Genomic DNA, 20,522 nt, shown 5'->3' with positions numbered 1-20,522 from the left:
GCCGAATCGACACATTCCTCTTGTGGCCTCAGGCGCACAATGCCAGTAGGAGCTGTTTTGTCTGCCAGCCAAAGAGACAGGCTGCAGGTGGCCATGTGGCAGATTCCCTGGTGGAAAGGTCCTGAACGTGCTGGCGCGTCACGGTGACGCCGGTCATCCCGAAGGCTGCAGGTGGGTCCCGACAGGAAGAGACGCCGACTCTGGGCTGGGCTTTGCTGACTGAGCAAAGGAGAGGACGCTCCTTTACCCCAAGGTAGTAAATACCCCTCAAATGGAATATTCTCTAGTCCAAAGTCCCAGTGGTCGTCGCTGGGAGGCGCTCACACCGTCTACACAAGGGCCAGAGCACAGAGCCGGGGCCCCTCCCTGCGCTACTCCGTTGGCTCTCAAGCTTACAGGGATCGGATCGCCGCCTTCTGCTTTACAAGAGCAGTTAGAGGAAACATTCCCCACTCAGGCACAGCCCCATCCCCAAAGTACAGTCTGGCTTGAGAGACTCAACCAGGTGGATGCAAATGCTCAGAGAGCCATAAAATAACGAGAACAGAGAAGAGGCCACAGCCAACCATTTCTTCAGACCGAGGACCACCGTTTACAGCCCGTAATGTCCAACAATGGGCAGAGAGAGAGCCTCCTCAGAGACTAGTTTGGTAGAGCATTGGAAGAGGCGATTAAAACACTGGTTGTCTAAAACAGGAGGGGGTGTTTATAAAGTTTGGGAGGGCTGGCTTACAGCCTTCACAGGTGTGTGCTCACACTCACCGTGAACACGAGTGGGGTAAAGGAGCGTCCTCTCTGCTTTTCCGGTGGATCTGGGGAAGAAGGCGTGGGGAAGGTGCCAGGATCCCCACATCACCTCATCTGCTCTTTTCCCTCCCTGATGCAGTGGTCATATGACCAGTGTCTGACCCAGCGAGGGCTCCAGAACAAGAAACTACAATTGCATTTTAAACCTTGTGTCAGAATTCCTACGGGCCTGACGGGGCGGGATGTGCCGTCACCCCATCTGACAGAATTGGTGTTAACAGTAAAAGCAGCCATATTGGCTGGTGGTAAACATAGCCCCCTAGTTCTGCAGCCGCACCCCTGTAACCTGACTCACCCTATGTGGACGGCAGTGGGCTGAGAGCAAGCACTTGCTAGACTGGTGCTCCTGCCCGCGACCTAGACCAGCACAGTGGCAGAACCCCACGTCCCGTCCAGAGGCCGGGGAGTTTGGGTGCAAATGGAGAAAAGGAAGAATAGTAGCTACGGGGAAAGTAATGAATAAACGAGTTATGTCATAAGGGAAATCCAGTATTCCATGAATACCTCCAAAGAGGCTCAGAGCAAGAGATGGATGTTGTCATCTTAGCTCGATTGTACCAGACATCCAAAAGGGTGAAGCCATACATGTGCCGAGACCACTCCTGCTTTTGCACCCTGACAAGATTGAGGAGAAGCCTGCAAACCCGAGTGGCCTCACCCTGAGAGACATTTTCATGCAATAGGATGATGGACTGGAATGATTACTGAGGACTGCATGGGATACTAGTAATGTGCAGTACCTGAGGTGCATATCATTTTGCTGCAAGGGGTCCCGTGGCCAGAGACCAGGGGTGTGTGTGTGTGTGTGTGTGTGTGTGTGTGTGAAATAATAGAAGAAAATACATATATTGGGCCTTAGCCCCTGGGTCCTGGCACAGAGCTCCTAAATCTCTTGTAATTTCCTAAGTGGTAAGAGCACTAGGAGCATCTTTTGTTCTAACATTTGCTCTTTGACCCCAGTTCCTGACACTGGGCTCCTAAATCCCTTGGAATTTCCTGGGTGATGGGAGTGTCTTTTGTTCTAATGAGGTGACTCTTGGTGAGCTCCCGGAGAGCTCCTGGACAGAGGCTAAAAGACCAACCCGTGATTAGAAGCTTGGAATTTTCAGCCCCATCTGCCATCACCCGGGGAGGGGATAGGGACCAGAGACTGAGTTATTAGTTGATCATGCTCATGTGATGAGCCTCCATAGAACTCCCCAAAGTTTGGGGTTTGGAGAGCTTCGGGGTTGGTAACATCTCCATGCTGGAGGGTGGCACCCCCAGCTCCACAGGAATAGGCGCCCGTGTTCTCAAGACCCTCCCGGACCTTACTTGATGTATCTCTTTATCTGGCTGTTTATCTGTATCCTCTGTTATATCCTTCACTGCATAATAAACTGGTAAACTTGTTTCTCCAAGTTCTGTGAGTTGTTCTAGCATATAATGGAATGAGGGGAGAGGGGCTCACAGGAACCTCCAGTTTGTAGCCAAGCTGGGAAAAGTTGTGGGTAACCAAGGGACCTACTACTAGTGATTGGCATCTGAAGTGGGGGGCTGGGGAGAAGAGGGACTGAGCCCTTACCCTGTGGGGTCTGTGGTACCTCCAGTGAGTGCCAGAATCTAACTGAGCTGCAGGACACTCAGCTGGTGTCCCAAATAATGCTTTGATCTGGGGAAAACCCAACACCTACCTGGTGTCAGAAGCCTCGTGAGTGCGGTTTGAGAATAAAGGAGAAGCTGGGAAGGCGAAGTGCAGGTTTTTATTACACATGGGGTTTATCATGGACTGCACTGTGTTCTCACCCCACACTCCCCAACTGCTGTGTTGAAGTCCTAATCCCCAGGACCTCAGCCCGTGACTGCTTTTACAGGCAGGGCCTTTCCAGAGGCAGCGAAGGCAAAACGAGCCCGTGAGGGTGGCCTGACTGTGCCCTTACGGTTAGAGGAGATGTGGGTGCCCAGAGGCAGCAGGGGTGCCGGGCACAGAGGAAAGACCAGGTGAGGACGAGCCGGGGCAGCCACCTGCAAACCCAGGGGAGGAATTGAAATGGCAGGAAAAACCAACCTTGCCGGTACCTGGATCTTGGACTTCCAGCCTCCAGAAATAAATGTCTGTTGTTTCCGGCGCCCAGTCCGTGGTATTTTGTTAGCGCAGCTGGCTTGGACGCATACAGGATTTCAGTGTTTTAGTTTGTATCTCCAGCTCGCTAATCCTGCTCAGTATTTATTTTATCTAAAACGCAGGGGGCCCCATCGCTGCCCTGCTGCAGAGACAGAGCTGTTGGACTCGCACGCACCTCTCCCCTCGCCGGAAAGCCCCCCCCCCTTCCTCCCGGTCCTTCTCCTGCTGCAAGGCCTCCTAGCACTGGGCTTCCCCGGCGGGGGTGAGGCGTGGCTCTACGGGTCCCCAAGTCTCTGCCGGATCCGCTCCGGTTCACCCCCTCCTCCGTCCTGCAAATCCCGCCCCGGGCCGCTCCAGACTCTGCGCACCTGGCACCGGATCCTACACGTCTAGCACCTGCGGGAGGGGGCGCGGTCTCGGGGCGGCCGGGACCCCCGCCTGCCGACGCAGAGACCCGCGCGGCCCACGGGGCTCGGGGAATGAAGGCGGGGAGCCCGGGCAGCGGCACCGCGCACACCGGGGCGCCTGCAGAGCCGGGCGGGGAGGTGGCCCCGGACCCCGCGGCGAAGGGAAGCGTCCCAGCCTCCGGCTGCCGGCCGCGGGGTCTCCCGGAAGGGCGGGGGGAGGGGCGCCCCGGAGCCTCCCCTCACCCGCCGGGCTGCGCGCGGTGGAGAAAGCAGAAACGAGCCGTGCCGCGGAGAGTCCCAGTGGAGCCGGGTTCTGGGAAGAGAAACTTGCGGGCGCGGCCGGGGCATCGGAGGCGGGGACGCTCGGCAGGGGTTCCTCGCCGCCCCCCACCGGCGCCGCCCGCGCTCTCCGAAGCCGGCTCCCGCCTGCTCGCTGGGCGTCCGAAGGCTGGGCCATTGGCGTCGCCCGGCCGCCACCGCTCATCTGCTGCGGCAGTCCTGCCCCGCCCGGAGGGAGGGGCCGCCCGCGCCGCGCGGGGTCCGGCAGGGTCGGCCCGGGACCCAGAGGCCGCCGCCGCGCACCCGGATCCTGCACCTCCGCCCCCTCCCGGGCCTTCTCAACCCTCTCGGGACCCGCAGCGACCCCGGTCCACCTGGGCCCTCCGCTGGACGTCTCCGGGTCCCCCGCGTGGTGCCTCCCAGGGTCGCGGACCCGCAGCGCGACCCCCGGTCCCCCCTCCCACCCCTCCTAGCTCGCTCAGGGTTCCCCGAGCCTCTCCGGGTCCCGGACCCCCTGCCCCAGGTCCCCAGAGCGGCCCTGGGCAGGTCCCCTCGAGCCCCGCGGGCATGCTCAGGCTCCTGGCGCTGCTGTTCCCGCTGCTGCCGCCGCCCGCGCGCGCCCGGGAGCTCTCCGCGCAGGACGTGAGCCTGGGAGTGGTGAGTGCCGGGGTCTGGGGGCTCCTGGGATCTGCGGGGTGGGGTGGGGTCCGGACCAGGCTGGGAGCTGATTCAACTGTCCAAAGAGTGACTGGGGATGGGGTCTGGGGACCCAGATTCTTGGACCCATCAAGTTTGGGGCTTTGATTTGAAGATCTGTTGAGGGGTAGGGGTGGGGAGGTGGAGGACAGGACTCTTGGGTCTGGACACAACCCAAGGCTGGAGAGCCCGCACTTTGAGATGGACAGCAGGCAGTCACCGGGGCTGGGCCCCCTGGGCTCCGGATGCCTGGATGCCTGGCGAGAGGTGGGACTTCCAGGATGGTGGTGGGAAGGGGGTGTCTCTCCCACTCATCCGCTTCCCCTGTTCCCTCCTATGGTCTAGGACTGGCTGACCCGCTATGGCTATCTGCCACCACCCCACCCTGCCCAAGCCCAGCTGCAGAGCCCTGAAAAGCTGAGGGATGCTATCAAGGTCATGCAGAGGTTTGCCGGGCTGCCTGAGACAGGCCTCCTGGGTAGGTAGACCCCCCCACACCCCTCCCCAGCCTTGCCTCTGCACCCAGCCTGACCATTAGCCAGCAGTATCTAAACCTCAGCATGCACCTGAATCACAGGAGCTATGAAATGCTGGTCTTGGGGCCAAACCCATGAGATTCTCAGGCAGTCCTTTTCCAAAAAATATTTACTAAGAATCTCTTACGTGTAAGGCCATTTCAGGCTCTGCTGGTGCAGTGAGGAACAAAGCAGAAAAGGTCCCTGCTCTCATGGGACACACACACAGATCGAGAACAAAAATATGCAAGATAATTTCAGATAGTGATCCGTGTTTTGAAGAAAATAAAATGCTGGTCAGGGCAGATCCCTCTGAAAGGTGTCAGGGGGTGAGAGGAGCTCGAATGACACAAAGAACTCACAGGACACAAATAGAAGGAGCCAACCATGGGAAGATGTGGGAGAAGAGTGTCCCAGGGAAATGCAAAGGCCCTGTGGTAGGCACAAACTGGTGTGTCTGTAATGAGAGAAGGATTGAAAAGTTAAGCGAGAACCTAATTGGGAGTGGGTGGGGGGCGATGCTTGAAAGGTGGGTTTGATTACAAGCATGATAAACCACTGGAGTGTTTGAAGGAGGGAGACAATTGGATTGGATTTACAGTTCTAAGCTTCCTCTGCTTGCTGATGGAGAATGGAAGGTGGAAATGGAGACCAGGAAGGAAGCAGTTGAATCCAGGGTGCATATTTTGGAGGTAGAGCTGAGAGGCTCATCTGTCGGGTAAAATGGGGAAGAAGAGAGAACTGGGGGGACGCTGGCTAGCTACAAGGGAGGTAGGACCTTTCTCTGTCCTGCCTACTGCCAAGTAGCGTCTAGCATCTGTATGTGCCCCATTACTCTTTGTCACCTCAACCAAGGAGGTGAGGTTTGACCTTCATTTGAAGATGAGGGGACAGCTGGGAAGGGAGCTGAACTAGGAAAGGGGATTCCAGGCAGATCTAACCTGGGAGACCAGAGGCCCAGCCAGCCTGGGGGCTTTGGACTCTAGGATGTGGTGAGGACTAGGGACCTAGGGCATGAGGTATGGGCAAGCAACCTCCCAGGGGGCTCCGGCCTCAGAGAGGGATCTGCACTGCACCCCCGTGGCTCCTTTCTCCAGAGTCCCAGCGCCAGGGCTCAGGGAAGCAGGACCCCCAGATCCCAGAGCTGAGCATCACACGGAGGCAGCCAGTCCATCCAGGGCCCGGTGAAGAGGGTAACACTGCCCTGAAGAGCGGGGTCCTAATTTGATCTGAGCTGGCTACCTGACCTGGCTAGCCCGTGTTCAAATCCGAGCTGCGAGGCCTTCTTGGGCAAGTTGTTTGACGTCTCTGAGCCTCAGTGTGTCCGCGTGGAAGGTTAGCGGGTACCATGATTACAGCAGGTTGTCCTCCTGCTGATCCCTTTCCCCCACACCCTCTCCCCCAGACCCAGTGACGGTGGCCACCATGCAGAGGCCCCGCTGCTCCCTGCCCGACCTGCTGGGGGTGGCAGAGCTGGTCAGGCGCCGCCGCCGCCGCCGGTACGCTCTGAGCGGCAGCACGTGGAGGAAGCAAACCCTGACGTGGAGGTAGGTCCTGGTGCGCACCCCACCCTGGCCTGCCTGCTGGGCCCCGTGTGGACCGGCTGCCTTCTGTCTCCCCAGGGTACGCTCCTTCCCGCAGAGCTCAGCACTGACCCAGGAGACGGTGCGGACCCTCATGCACCATGCCCTGACCACCTGGGGCATTGAGTCAGGCCTCAAATTCCAGGAGCTGGTTTCTCAGGACCCAACAGAGCCCGACATCCTCATCGACTTTGCCCGGGCATACCACCAGGACAGTTACCCCTTCGACGGGCAGGGAGGTACCCTAGCCCATGCCTTCTTCCCCGGGGAACACCCCATCTCTGGGGACACTCACTTTGATGACGAGGAGACATGGACTTATGGGTCAAAAGGTACAATCTCCCTATTCTGAGAGGTCCTCTCCCCAGGTCTGTCTGTCCTTAAGAATTCGGTTTGAATCACATGTATCGATGGGGGCTGTATCAGTTGGGCTTCTCCAGAGAAACAGAACCAGTGGTGTGCGTGTGTGCGTGTGTGTGTGTGTGTGTGTGTGCAAAGTGATTTATTTAAGGAATTGGCTCACAGGATTGTGGAGGCTGGCAAACCCAAAATCTATAGGACGGGCCCACAGACTGGAAATTCAAGTGAGAGTTGATGCTGCAGTCCTGAGTCTGATATCTGCAGAGCAAGCGAGGTGGCTGGAAACCAGGCATGATTTCTATGTTGCAATCTTGAGGCAGAACTCCTTTCTCTCTGGGAAACCTCAGGTTTTGCTCTCCGGGCCTTCAACTGATTAGACAAGACCCACCCACCATGGGGCATGATCTGCTTTACTTACAGTCAACTGATTGTAGATGTTAATTACGTCTACACAATAACCTACACAACAACATCTAGACTGGTGTTTGACTAAACAACTGGGCACCATAGTCTGACTAAGTTGACACAGAACATTACCCATCACCGAGGCCTCTCAGGCGTCCAGCTCTGAGCTGCGGACTAAAAGAGGTGAAAACAGCCCCTTGCAGCAGCTGAGTCAGAAGACTAACTGGCAGTTGCTACACATGGTGACACAACTTGGGGGAATCCTAGCAGAGGAAGTCCTCCAGCCTGTGGTGCTCAGAGGCTACCCAAAGCCTTTGACTGACGGGGCTTCCTAGAAGTGGTGACTTTATTCATCCCACATGTGTATACTGAGGGCCAACTAGCACACCAGGTCCTGTTGCCCCGGGGCATGTAGGGCTGTGGGGAGGATGCAGAGAAAAGCACAAGCCGGTGAGCTAGCTGAGTCCAGGGTCGTCAGGGGTAGGAGCACAGGGGGACATGGGGGGCTGGAAGGCCGAAATACGGTGCCGGGACGGAGAGTGTGTCTCATAACAAGAGGGCCTTGGAAGCACGGGGACAGAATGGGGAGGATGGGGGAAGGGAACAGGAGCCGTGGAAGGTCTTGCATTCTGGAGGGTCCAGGAAAGGGATGGTGCTGGGTGATGTGGGTCAGAGGACAGTTGAGTCAGGGTGGGCAAGACTGGGATCTAACTGGATCCTGGGGGCAGAGGGGTTGGGGAGGAAGGGGTGATGGCTAGGTTTCTGACTCAGGGGCCCCTGGAGGAGGAAGAGCAGGCTCTCGGAGGGCAGAGGGGAGTTTAGGTTGGCTGCATGTTTGCAGCACTCGTGGGCCGTTCAGTGTGGGCGGTGCATTCGTGGTCGAGTGTCTCACTCTAGAACTGGGGCTTCTCTCACTTAGGTCAGCTTCCCCGTAAGTAGAGATCGAGATGAAAGTTCTTGTGCAAGCAGTTTCTCAGGATATGTTGGTAGGGGAAAGGGAAACCAGAGCGAGCTGGGGAAAGAAGCTTAGTCAGGATGCGGTCTCAGCTGAGAGGAGCCTGACCCACACGGCTGGTCCTGCCTGGAGGCAAGGGGTCCAGCTCTTCTAGTCCCTCAGCAATCCGCCGTTGGCTGTGAGCCGCGGCAGGGAGGCCGGCCAGGAGGGAGAGCCGTTTTCTGGGGAAGGGGGCAGCCAGGGAATGAGCACACGGGCTCTGACTTGGGCGAGGTGCCCACAGCATCCACAGAAGTGAGCATTTGAGCACGCCAGCTTGCAGCGAAACTCCGGTCAGGGTTCCTCCACTTGCTACGCCGTGCTCAGTTTCATCATCTGAGAAATGGGGATTATAATAGTACCTGCCGGCAGGTGGGCTTTTAATTCACCTACAGCGGTCGGCACAGGGCCCGCACGCAGGAGCACTCTGCTCGCTGCAGAGTGGCCTGGTGGCACTCGGGGGGTGGTGAGGTTCCGGGAGGAGAGTGTAGAACGTGAAGGTCAAGCACAGAGCTGTGGAGAGCCCCACAGTTGAGGGGAGGGCAGAAGGAGAGGAGGAACCAAAGGAAATGGAGGAAGAACAGGCCCACAGGTGACCAGGAACAAGGGTGACGAGGGGAACAGGGAGCAGTGGGCAGGGCAGCAAGCCAGGCCAGTAAATTACAGGGGCCTGGATGTGATCATCTGAGAACAAAGTGACCTTGGTGCCTACAGACTTGGCGGGTGGGGAAGGAGTCCCGAGGTTAGGCGTGAGAGGGGCCGAGGAAGTGAAGACTGAGTTTAGACCACTGACCACAGAACTTGCTAGGGAAGGAGAGGGGTGTGGATGGGGGCAGATAGGTACTGGGGTGGCTTAGGATGAGGGAGTCTTGAGCACTTGGTGATGCTGGATGAGCCAATAGAAAGAAAGAGATGGGGGATGGATGAATGGATTCATGCATGGATAGATGGATGGATGGATGGATGGATGGATGGATGAATGGACAGATGGATGGATGGATGGATGCATGAATGGAAGGATGGGTGGATGGATAGACACATGGGTGCAGGAATGCAGGGATGGATGGAGGGGTGGGTGGGGCATTGTCCTTGTCCTTGAGGAGGTAAGGGAAGCAGGGTCCTTGCACAGGGCAGGGCAGGAGGCAGGAGGCGAGCATGGAGGAGGCGGAGGTATCTGCCCAGGCACACAGGAAGTTACAGATTGCATCGGATGGTCTGTCTTGATGAAATAGGAAACACATTTGTCAGCATTTGTCACCTAAGAGTTGGGGGCCAGAGCTGGGGAGCAGCTTGAGGGGCTGTGGGCCTGGAATTGAGGCTAGTGGAGAGCGCAAAGGAGCTGTCTGATGAGGTCCAGAGCAGAGCTGAGAGGAGGTGTTTAGGACCCCCGAAGACTGGCCACCGGGAATCTCATGGGCTGGGGCTGGGGCTGCAGTTGTGTGTCTTCCCCCAGCTGCAGAGCATGAGAAGGGTGCGAGGAAGGGTGTGGCCAAAGGGGAGGCAAAGCAGGGGGAGGAGGGGTGAGGGATGAAGGAGATCTACTTGATGTAGACACCCAGCTTCCTCCAGTTTCTCAGAAAAAGGCCTCAGGGCAATAAGAAAACCCACAGTCAACGACCAAATCCATCAACACGTACACAGTTTGACCAAGACCATCTGAAGTCGCTGCTGAAAGGCAGGACAATAAGGCCAGAGTACTTGGCTATACTGTCATTTGACTTGACCTCCCTGTGCCTCAGTTTCCCACCTGTCAAATGAGGACAGAAGAAAGAGGTTTTGTGAGAGGAGAATGAGAGCAAGTACTTGCTACTCTTCTTAAGACTCAGCCACGCATTTCTTTCTTCACTTTCATCCAGCAGACCTTAGGGGCTGAGAGAAATTTGCTTTTCAGATCACCAGGCCCCTTCCAGTAAATCCACTTTCAACAGTGCTGGCCCGAGTTAGAGATTTCCAGGCAGTAGATCAACATCTGTGGAAACTGTGCTTCCTTGGGCAGCTGCTCGCCTCTCTGGCTGTCTTGCAGTCTTGCTCTCTTGGCCTCTCAGCGGCTGAATTAGGAGATAGCAGGTGGATCGATGAGGAGCTGGGACTTGGCCAGCAACTGGGAGTGTGAAGAGGCTCACTCCTGGCACCCAGGCTGGTCCCCAAGGAAGAGGCTGTGGTCAGAGAGGCTGGGAACGAGGCTGGCCACCAGGGCCAGCAGACTGGTCTGAGTGTCTGCCTGAGGAGATGGATGAAGCTGCAGAGGCAGGGAGGCAGCCCAGGACCTGAGGGAGGCAGGGGAGGGGTGGAGGCTGTGGGAAGGGGGAGATGGGGAGGGTGACAGAGGACTGAGGGGATGGGGGCACTGGCGGGGTGCACATGGGAGGAGGGGGAGCACCATGGGGGTGGGAGTGGGGTGAAGGTCTTGGGAACCGAGGCCAAGGAGACCGTGGGTGGGGAGTTCTGACCACAGACTGGAGCGGGACTGGGGCTTCCTTGAGAGAAATGCATGCACCCCCAGGTTCCTGCTCCCCCCCAGAGTGTTTCTGCATGCACAGGCTTCCTTGCTTGGGAGCCGGCGCTACATCCGAAAGGTCACCCCTTCGTCTGTCCAGACTGTCTCCTCCTACCCCTTCCCTTACCTCTTCTGTGGGTCTCTTCAGCCCCGTACCCAAGTTCCCAGAACTGCCAGACAAGGCTACTCAAAAAAATCTACCAAATAAGTGAATGCACACAAGAAGGACAGAATGGCTCACAGAAGGGTCTGGGTATAGCCACCTCTGGAGGGTCTCCTGGTTCTTCCTGTCTGCCGGCCGGCCCCACTCCAGGGGCTTCCTGGTGGCCTTCGTTCCTGGTGTGGGGGAGGGGCACAGCTCTAGCCCAATTTCCCTCCTTCCCCAGATGGTGAGGGGACTGACCTGTTTGCTGTGGCTGTCCATGAGTTTGGTCACGCCCTGGGCCTGGGCCACTCCTCAGCACCCGACTCAATTATGAGGCCCTTTTACCAGGGCCCGGTGGGCGACCCCCACAAGTACCGCCTGTCCCAGGATGACCGTGAAGGCCTGCAGCAGCTCTACGGTACAGGGGCTGGGGAAGGGCGGCTGGCCCTGTGGGCTCTGCTGCGGCGGGGTCTGGGAACTCACGCCTCTATGACTCTCTCTCCACAGGGAAGGTGCCCCAAACCCCATATGATAAGCCCACAAGGAAACCCCTGGCTCCTCCTCCCCCGCCCCCTGCCCTGCCCCCGAACAGGTGAGTCCCTCTCCAGCCGTATGACCTGGGGTCAAGTCCCTAACCTCAGTGTGGTCCTTGGTGAGATGGGCACGGTGAGAGTCCCTTCCTCATAGGACTGTCCTAACAGTTAAGCAAAGAGACCAGGAGCCTCAGCCCCTCTCTGCTCACCTCTCCTTTCCTTTGTAGCCCCTCTCTTCCCATCCCTGACCGATGTGATGGCAATTTTGACGCTGTCGCTAACATCCGTGGTGAAATCTTCTTCTTCAAAGGTGAGTCACTCCAGATCTCCCCTGACCCCATAGAGTTGGCTTCCTACCCCCTTAGGATGACCCACCACGCCTGTGGGGGTTCCCAGGATGCAGGACTTTCAGTGCTAAAAACACAAGGCAAAGCCTAGGAGAGCTGCTCACCCCAGAGCCACTGCACCCTTAAAACCCAGGCGGACTTGCTCCGCCAGCCGCGGGAGACAGAGAGCCAGCACTGTCTCCCAGCCACGCGCTCTGAGGGCGAAGGCCTCTTGCCATCTCCTGCCCCCACGCCCGACCCTTGTTCCGCCACAGGCCCCTGGTTCTGGCGCCTGCAGCCCTCGGGACAGCTGGTGTCCCCCCGGCCCGCCCGGCTCCACCGCTTCTGGGAGGGGCTGCCCGCCCAGGTCAAGGTCATCCAGGCCGCCTACGCCCGGCATCCGGACGGCCGCATCCTCCTCTTCAGCGGTGAGTGGGCGCCGGGGCGCGGCTGGACCCGCGCGGGGGGGCGCACCTGCTCACATGCCGGCTCCCCCGCAGGCCCCCAGTTCTGGGTGTTCCAGGACCGGCAGCTGGAGGGCGCCCCGCGGCCGCTCACGGAGCTGGGGCTGCCGGCGGGAGAGGAGGTGGACGCCGTGTTCTCGTGGCCGCTGAACGGGAAGACCTACCTGATCCGGGGCCAGCGCTACTGGCGCTACGACGAGGCGGCGGCGCGCCCGGACCCCGGCTACCCCCGCGACCTGAGTCTCTGGGAAGGGGCGCCTCACGCCCCGGACGATGTCACCGTCAGCAACACAGGTGGGAGAGGGTGCGGGGAGGGGCTGGAGGCCGCGGGGACGGGGAGAGGGGCCATCCTGGGGGTTTCGGGGAGCCCGCGGGAGGGGCAGCCTGGACCGGCCCCCGAAGTGTCTCCTCCCACCCCCGCAGGTGACACCTACTTCTTCAAGGGCGCCCACTACTGGCGCTTCCCCAAGGGCAGCGTCAAGGCCGAGCCCGAGGCCCCGCAACCCATGGGCCCCAAGTGGCTGGACTGCCCGGCCCCCAGCGCTGGCCCACGCGCCCCCAGGCCCCCCAAAGCGACCCTGGAACCTGGGACCTGCGATTGTTCGTGCGAGATCAATCACGCCTCAGGGCGGCCGTCGCTGTCCTTCCTGCTGTCCCTTCTGGCCGTGCTGGTGGGGGGCGTCGTCTCCCGTTAAGGGGGACGGGTCTTCCACCGCGGGTCTGGCTGTGTTTGTGTGTGTGTGTGTGTGTGTGTGTATGGGGGGGGGTGTTGTCCTGAGTCGCCGCGGAGGCGCATCCTCTGTTCCCAGGGGCGGGACTCTGCGGGGACGCAGCTGGGAGCATGTGGGTGGAGCTAAGCCCTGGGGACCGGGGACAAATGGCTGGCGCTTAGACTGGACCAGTCCTGTGCTCAGCGTCCCCTCCCTGGCCTGCACCCACGCGGTTGCGGCGGCGCGTTTCTACCGCAGGACGCTCCTTTTCTCGGAAGAGCGGGTGTTTCTTGGAGCACAGCAGCCGACTGCAGCCCTGCCCCCGCCTGGCAACAGCGGCTCCCAGTAGCAGCTCCGGGCTGTTCCGGCTTTAGAGGAATGGCCTGACTGGGGACCTGAACCCCAGCCTCTATCTCCACCCGCTGCTCCGAGTTTCCCAGGACTGTCCCACCCTGTCCCGCTTCCAAGACGTCCTCAATGCCACAGGGATTGGGGACCCCAGACCCAGCCCTGAAACTACCCCTGAGCACCCGTGGGTGTGTCCCACGTCTTGGGTGACATCAGTGGCCACCCAGATGACCCTCCACAACCTAAGCCCCGTGGACCTACTTTCTGGTGCCACTCTGGACCCAGTGCTGTGTCCGTTCAACAGAACACCTTCCTATCCCTACAAGTCCCCTCAGTGCCTCCACGCTGGAAGGCCTGCGGCTTCCCTCAAGGAGAGCTCCTGGACTCTCCTCAGCTCCATGCGGTGGGAAGACCGTGGACTCAGCCATGGCTTCCTCAGCACCCCTGGGTGATGAGTGGGTGGGCCACCTCATTCACCCACCCCACCCCCCGCTCCCCGCAGAATGCAGGATCTAAATCAGTGCCTCTGGAACTATACTTCTGGAATATTCCACATTAGAATCACCTAGGGAACTTAAAAATGCAGACCTCACGCCCTCACCCTGAATGCAAGAGTCTGCATCTGAGTAAGCTTGAGGGGTGGGCACGGGAGCTGGGACAGCAGCTGTCCACCCCGCCTTGTGGTTTTCCTATGTCTCTGCCATGTTCTTCCTCCTAGGGGCCAACCTCTTCACGTTCTCAGTAGAATCAAGTTGATGTCCCTGGTCTATGGGTGGAGCCACTTAGCGACCATTTCTTGGGTTGCCATCCAGCCCACAGGGCTGGCTTAGGTGGGGGCCACAGGCGAAGTCCCAGCATGCCAGGAGGTTGCCTGCCATCAGTGGGTCACAGCAAGCTGACCAGTAGGAGGGTAACAACAAGAGGTCTTCAACCAGTCCATGACTGGGAATCCTAAGCCACCAGAAAACCAGAAATCTGGGCCTCTGTCAGGATCCTTTCAAAATATGTGGAGGAGGAAACTTGTATTTTAAAAGTTTATGAGCCCCATACAGGAGGACAAGGAAAATGATTGGAGAGAAAGCCCTTCATTGCTTCTGTGCACAGATGGACCTGGGGTGAGTTTGGCTGCAGGAACTTGATAGACCTGAATCGCTCTGTTTTGTAGAAGAACTTGGGGTTCAGAGTTGATGGGCAGTGGGGTGGCAGATGGAGAGAGAATGAGTGTGAGAAGGAAGCAGAGAGAGGAACCCAAAAGTCGGCTAGGGGAGCTCAAAGGAGGAGTGTCCAAGGTGAAATCTGTGGCTACTACCATGCTCTGTGGAAACTTCTCCAGCCTTTAAAAATATATTAAGTATACTATGGAAAAAGGCCATGTCAAATTGATTAATTTTATTTTTAAAATGATATGCTCCCATAATCAAAATGTAAAACATTTGTGCTTCAAAGAACACCCTAAAAAATGAAAAGACCACCCACAAAATGGGAGAGTACATTTGCAAAGGACATATCTGATAAGAGACTTGTATCCAGAATATACAAAATACTCTTACAATTTCATAACAAGAAGATAAATAAACCAGTTTTTTTTTTAAGATTTTATTTATTTATGTGACAGAGAGAGACACAGCAAGAGAGGGAACACAAGCAGGGGGAGTGGGAGAGGGAGAAGCAGGCCTCCCGCAGAGCAGGGAGCCTGATGCGGGGCTCGATCCCAGGACCCTGGGATCATGACCTGAGCTGAAGGCAGACGCTTAACGACTGAGCCACCCAGGTGCCCCAATAAATAAACCAGTTTAAAAATGGGTGAAGGATCAGACTAGACACTCCTCCAAGGAAGATATACAAGTGGTCAACAAACACATGAAAAGATGCTCCACATCACTAGTCCTAAGGGGAATGCAAATCAAAACCACACCGGGATGGGATACTATGTCACACCCACTAGGGTGGCTAGACTCAAAACAACATCATCGTAAGTGTTGGTCAACCCAAGAGAAGGAAAAACCTGTGCACAGAAACTTGCACACACATGTTCACAGCAACAGGATTCATAGTAGCCAAAAGGTAGAAGCAACCCAAATACACCATCAATAGGTGAATGGATACATAAGGTGGCATACTCATGCCGTGGAATATTATTCAGCCATAAAAAGGAATGAAGTTCTTTTTCTTCTTTAAATATTTATTTATTTGAGAGAGAGATAGAGAGAGCACGTGCGGCAGAGGGAGAGGGAGAAGCAGGCTTCCCGCTGAGCAGGGAGCCCGATGCGGGGCTCTATCCCAGGAGCCCGGGCTTATGACCTGAGCCGAAGGCAGAGGTTTAACCGGCTGAGCCAACCCAGGCGCCCCAGGAATGAAGTTCTGATTCATGTTGCCGGATGGAAACACTGTGGATGGAAAACACTGTGCTGAGTGCACGGAACCGGACACAAAAGGTCACATAGTGTGACCATTTCCATGTGATTCCATTTATATGAAATGTCTAGAACAGGAAAATCTGGGAACAAATCGTAGATGAGGGGTTGCCTAGGACTGGTGCAGGTGGGGTTTTGGGATTGGGGTTTCTGGCTAAGGGGTATGGGATTTCTCTTTGAGGTGATGAAAATCATACACTTTGATGGGTGAATTGTATGTGAATTATTTCTCACTAAAACTATAAAGAAAATGGTACAGTCCGCAAAGACATACAAAATGCCTGCAGATGGTGGTCTTTGTGAGCCAGTCATGGAGGGGCCAAGTGTCCCATGGGGTCAGGGAGCGAGGCGTCCCCAGGTGAAGCCCAGAAGTATTACTTGCAGGTGAAGCAGGAGCAGCTGTCTTCTCTCTTTCCACCTGGAATTTAAAGATGGCTCAAGGAAGGATCTGGACTCCTAGGTGTGCAAAAGGAGTTTCAGACCAATGATGGGCTCCTAGGGGCAGGGAGACACCAGCCGGGGTCTAGTTAATGCAAGTGAGACCTTCACCAAGGAAATGTGCTTTATAGTTCCATCCTTCTGGTGGAACCCCAGGAGCCCAGGTCCTCTTTGAGGGTGTTAGGGGCTGAGTCGTATCCCCCCAAACTCATATGTTGAAGTCCTAACCCCCAGCACGTCAGAATGTGACCTGATTTGGAGATAGGGTCTTTACAGAGGCAATCAAGGTAACGAGGTCATTGGATGGGCCCTAAGCCAATCGGACTGCTGTCCCTATAAAAGTGGGAGATTTGAGGACAGACACACATACAAGGAGATTGACTCGGACATGAAGATGGCTGGCTGCGGGCCTGGGAGAGAGGCCCTTCCCCCCAGGCCCTTAGAAGGAACCACTGCTGACACCTTGATTTCTACTTCTGGCCTCCAGAAGTGGGAGAGAATACATGTGTGTGGTTTAGGCACCCCAGCGGTTGTACTTCGTTGTGCCCACCCCCAGACACCAGTACAGAGGGCAGAGGCTGTGCTGAACTGGGAGGGGCTTTGGCCCCAGAGTGGGGTAAGGGGAGAGCAGGGGTTGGGCCTGGCTGTGTGAGAGGCACGCTAGGACCCGGGAGCCCCCCCCAACCACCACACACAGGTGCCTGAGTGTTGCAGGACCATGGCATCCCTCGGCCCCAGGAGGGCTCAGGAGAGCCTGGTCGGCTGGGCCTAGGCCGACAGCAAGCCATCCCCAACCTCTCCTGAGGGCTTTACCCTGTCCCCTGGCAGATAGGCATCACCTCCAGCCGCCCCTGCAGGGGCACATGGGACAGTATGTTCAGGCGCCCCGCCCGGTGGGCCCACCTTAGGGGTCTTGCAGGTCCTGCTACACTGTAGGCCGGGAGGTTCTGGGAACCTTCTCTGGACTTGGCAGCTGGGATACACTCCGCTCCAAGTGACCTGGCCAGCATTCCTCGGGACTTCCCCCAGCTGGATGACTTCATTTTCCAGAGCTCAGGGATCATCTCAGTCTGCTTTCCCAAGACTGTACTTTCCCGCTGCCCCTCCCCCATCTCAGGCTGATGAGGTTGGGGAAGAGGCCTGTTTCCAGGCTCTGAGATTCCTGCTCACTCCAGAGTGGAGCGGCCACAGCTAGAGCCATGGCCAACCCCTCCCAGACCCTTCAGTTTCCCTTTCTGTCCTCTGCTTCTGTCTCTGTGTCACACACACACACACACACACACACACACAGAGCCCCACATCCTGCCTTTAGGGCAGGCTCCACCCTCCCCGAACCCCACCCTCCTCCTCTTAAAAGAGCGGCTTTCTCTCAGGAGCAGAAACCTCAGCTGGGAGAATCTGTGAGAAGGTGATGGCTCAGTGGAGGCCCGGGGAGGGAGCTGCAGCCAAAGGGACTTTCTGTGGGGGTGGCGGGAAGCCTGCTTCTCCGAAGACTCTTCCTTACACCTGTTCTTGCCCACCAGGTCACAGCCCCTGGAGGCCTGAACAACCATGTGCTTCACCCAGGTGTCGAGAGTGAGTAGGGGGGGAGGGGAGGGGAGGGGGCGGTGGGCCCCGGATACCATTTCCGAACTGTGGGTCCCCCTTCTCCCACCTGTGCTGGCCCCCGAACCTGCTGATCCCTCCACATGCACCTGGCTCTGTCCCATTCTCCTAGACCAGTGGGGGAGCCCCCTGAGGAAGCAGGGGTCTGAGGCACTCAACAGGGCCCCAGTCTCATAATGAGCCTGAGCTTGCTTGGTCGAATGCTCTGCAATCACTGTCCTGAAATTCTGAATAATTGTTGACAAACAGCCTCACATTCTGAGTCGTTCACTTTATTTTTTTTTTAAGATTTTATTTGTCAGAGGGAGGGGGAGAGAGAGAGAGAGAGAGCACGCACCGCATAAGCAGGGAAAGTGACAGGCAGAGCAGGCAGAGGGAGAAGCAGACTCCCAGCCGAGCGGGGAGCCCAGCATGGAGCTCAAGCCCAGGACCCCGGGATCATGACCTGAGCCGAAGGAGCTCAAGCCCAGGACCCTGGGATCATGACCTGAGCTGAAGGCAGACGCTTAACCCAGTGAGCCACCCAGGAGTCCCTGAGTCATTCACTTTATAGAGCAGGTCCTTGTGGGGCCAGCTTTCCCGTCTGGGGGTAAATTATGGGGGGCAGCTCTGTGTGTGTGTCTTGTGTGTGTGTCAGGGGTCCTGAGGAACAGGGTGTGCTGTGGGACAAGGGGGTTGCTCTAGGACCCGACATGTTTGTGGGGCAGCTGGAGAGGGCCAGAGGAAGCACCAGTCGCAGTAGACCCTGTATGCCCTGGAACCCAGATGTGGCCCTAAGGTAGAGACGTGGGAGGGAGGCTCTGGTGTACCTGGCATTTCTGTGGGTCAAGCCAAGAGTCTGGGTAGGGGAGATGGGTCTGCAGAGTCTGCAGTCAGGAAGCGTTTCTGGCCACGGGTGTCCCTGCATCTCTGTCACCACCTCAGAGAAGACTGGCCATTGCCAATCCTTCCCTTGGCCAACTGTCAGCTGGGACGGAGAGCTCGGGTATTCGGTAACACGGTAGACCGTGCATTCTCCAGAGCAATGTTCCGAGGTGTGCGTGTGTGTGTGTGTGCGCGTGCGCACAAATACAGCAAGTGTGGGGGGGTGGCAAGGTCACACGAGCCTGAAAAAAGTCACTGTTATCTCCACAGGAAGGCAGAAGTCTGACTGAGACTTTAAAACCCAGAATGGTAAGAAGCTCTTCCCGATGCATGGTTGGGGGAGTGAGGGGCGTCTGGGTCCTGCTGTGTGGAGCTGGGAATGTCCAGCCCACCTGGGCCCTGGGGGCGGGGGTGGGGAGGATCAGGCCTGTCTTTCCCACCGCTGCCTCTCCTCCCCTCACAGCACCAGATGGTGGACAGTTTCTTTAACAAGCATCAACATCAACCAGAAGGACAAGAGCAGGTGGGTCACTGTGCCCCCCACTCACCTGCTCTCTACAGTTTGGCTTGGGTGGGTGGTTTCACGATGATGGTGGTGATGGAGAAGATGAAGATGCTGCCCCAGGTTTGCCCATTCCTTCCACTGGACAGATCCTCGCAATAGGCTAATCTCTCAGTTCACACCTGTGTGCACAGGTGAGGAATGCAGAGGCCCAGGGAGGCTTAGGAATGTGTCCAAGTCACTGGGCATATCGATGACAGGGCAGGGATGCCAGACACCTGGTCCCCAGACCCCTGGGCTGGACCCAGCTATCGGGGCCTGGCGAGCCGAGAACAGCCCGGGGCTTGGGGATAAGACTGAGTGTGGGAGACGCTGGGAGGATTAAACGAATGATTTTTCCCCAACAGGAGCAGGTCGCGCTCCTGCAGCTGGAGGTGAGTTGGGCATGGCTTCTCCTCCACAGCTTAGTCCCCAGGGTGATGCTCAGCCGCGTTACTGGGTCTGGGCTCCTGGCTCCCTGGTGACTCACCTGGCCCCATGGAGGTGACAGGGGACTGCAGACTGCAGCAGGCAGGAGCAGGCCGGTAGCCTCCGCACCCTCTTCTCCCCAGGCCGACTTCGATGAGGCCTTGCTCGACGCCGCCATGGATCTGCATGATCAGAACAGCAGTCAGGTGCGTGGGAGGGGCCCGCCTCGGCCCTCCTTGCTTCCCTTCCCCACCTGTTCTGTCTGGATTTTGGTGTGGCCATGTATGGACACAGCCCCGCTGAGCGGAGGGGGAAGGGACGCCCCTCGAGACCGGGGAGGTGGCAAGCTCCCGGCACCGGCCTCCCCCGCCCAGCACACCCGGGCAAGAGCCCCCTCTCCGCCCTCAGTGCCGCGTCCGCTGGGCCCTGAGGGCCGGGGGCCGGGCTCCCATCGAGGCTGGTCAGGGTCCGCACCACGTCCGTGGTTTATGCCGGGAGAGGGGGAGGAAGTCGGCGGGAGAAGTCCGCGCGTGTGGGGACCTGCTGGCGGGAAAGCGGGCAGCTTCGTCTGCGGGCTTCTGTCTCCCAGATTCTCAGGAAGGTTGGGAGGCCTCAGCCCGGGGCCAAGACCTGAACGGCCCCCCAACCCCGTCCCTGCAGGACTCCTCTCCGTTACTTCCCGAGGTGCGGCAGGAACTGCGCTCCAGGGTCCGGAGGTCCTCTGTCCTTTCCCTGGAAGACCAGAGTCCTGAGGGCTGCTCTCCCAAGGAGTCCTTTTGTAAGCGAGCCCTGAGGTCCTTTCAGATGCTGCTGTGCTGCCTGTGGCAGAAGTGGCAGGCCGTGCTGGCTTGGTTGAAGAAGTCCCTGGTTGCCGGCATGCAGGCCCTTTGCAGGGCGGTGGAGGCCATCTGGAGTGTGTTTAACGATTTCTGCTCCTCCATGACTCAGGTTCTCAGGAGCACCATCCCGGCCTAGCCAAACCCCCCTGACCGGTATCCTTCCCCGGGGCTGGCCCGTCGCTCTGGCTATGGTGTCTTAATAAAAGTTGGTCAAACCCA

At 57.8% G+C, this 20,522-nt stretch overlaps 2 protein-coding genes and 1 long non-coding RNA gene across 7 annotated transcripts; 2 read left to right on the top strand and 1 right to left on the bottom strand.

Moving 5' to 3' along the window:
* The first annotated feature begins 4,076 nt into the window (after nucleotides 1-4,076).
* On the top strand, nucleotides 4,077-13,684 carry MMP25 (matrix metallopeptidase 25). The gene is made up of 10 exons (XM_036090023.2): nucleotides 4,077-4,254; nucleotides 4,639-4,771; nucleotides 6,214-6,355; nucleotides 6,431-6,723; nucleotides 11,034-11,210; nucleotides 11,300-11,384; nucleotides 11,553-11,635; nucleotides 11,927-12,079; nucleotides 12,152-12,409; nucleotides 12,539-13,684. The coding sequence occupies exons 1-10, from the start codon at nucleotides 4,165-4,167 to the stop codon at nucleotides 12,808-12,810; spliced, it is 1,686 nt and encodes a 561-aa protein (XP_035945916.1). The 5' UTR covers nucleotides 4,077-4,164; the 3' UTR covers nucleotides 12,811-13,684.
* LOC118534298 (uncharacterized) lies at nucleotides 4,898-11,675 on the bottom strand. Of its 4 annotated transcripts, none has more exons than XR_013448940.1 (4): nucleotides 11,535-11,675; nucleotides 10,889-10,983; nucleotides 9,788-10,417; nucleotides 4,898-5,265 (listed from the first exon to the last, which is right to left on the bottom strand). It is a non-coding gene; the product is annotated as an uncharacterized LOC118534298 (long non-coding RNA). The 4 variants fall into 4 exon arrangements; XR_013448939.1 differs by lacking the exon at nucleotides 4,898-5,265 and adding an exon at nucleotides 6,873-8,486; XR_004916589.2 differs by lacking the exon at nucleotides 4,898-5,265 and having other exon boundaries at nucleotides 6,873-10,417.
* IL32 (interleukin 32) lies at nucleotides 13,142-20,522 on the top strand. 2 transcript variants are annotated; one of them, XM_036090034.2, is made up of 7 exons: nucleotides 13,142-14,288; nucleotides 17,549-17,600; nucleotides 18,765-18,803; nucleotides 18,958-19,017; nucleotides 19,404-19,430; nucleotides 19,608-19,670; nucleotides 20,125-20,522. In XM_036090034.2, exons 2-7 carry the CDS (start codon nucleotides 17,577-17,579, stop codon nucleotides 20,437-20,439), a joined length of 528 nt encoding a protein of 175 aa, XP_035945927.2. In that variant the 5' UTR covers nucleotides 13,142-14,288; nucleotides 17,549-17,576; the 3' UTR covers nucleotides 20,440-20,522. The 2 variants fall into 2 exon arrangements, with proteins under 2 accessions (XP_035945927.2, XP_035945922.2); XM_036090029.2 differs by lacking the exon at nucleotides 13,142-14,288 and adding an exon at nucleotides 17,315-17,433.

This window comes from Halichoerus grypus, chromosome 6 (assembly GCF_964656455.1).
Source record: "Halichoerus grypus chromosome 6, mHalGry1.hap1.1, whole genome shotgun sequence".
Lineage (NCBI taxonomy): Eukaryota > Metazoa > Chordata > Mammalia > Carnivora > Phocidae > Halichoerus > Halichoerus grypus.
The sequence above is the reverse complement of the archived record's forward strand: the minus strand, read 5'-3'. Positions and strand labels throughout refer to the sequence as shown.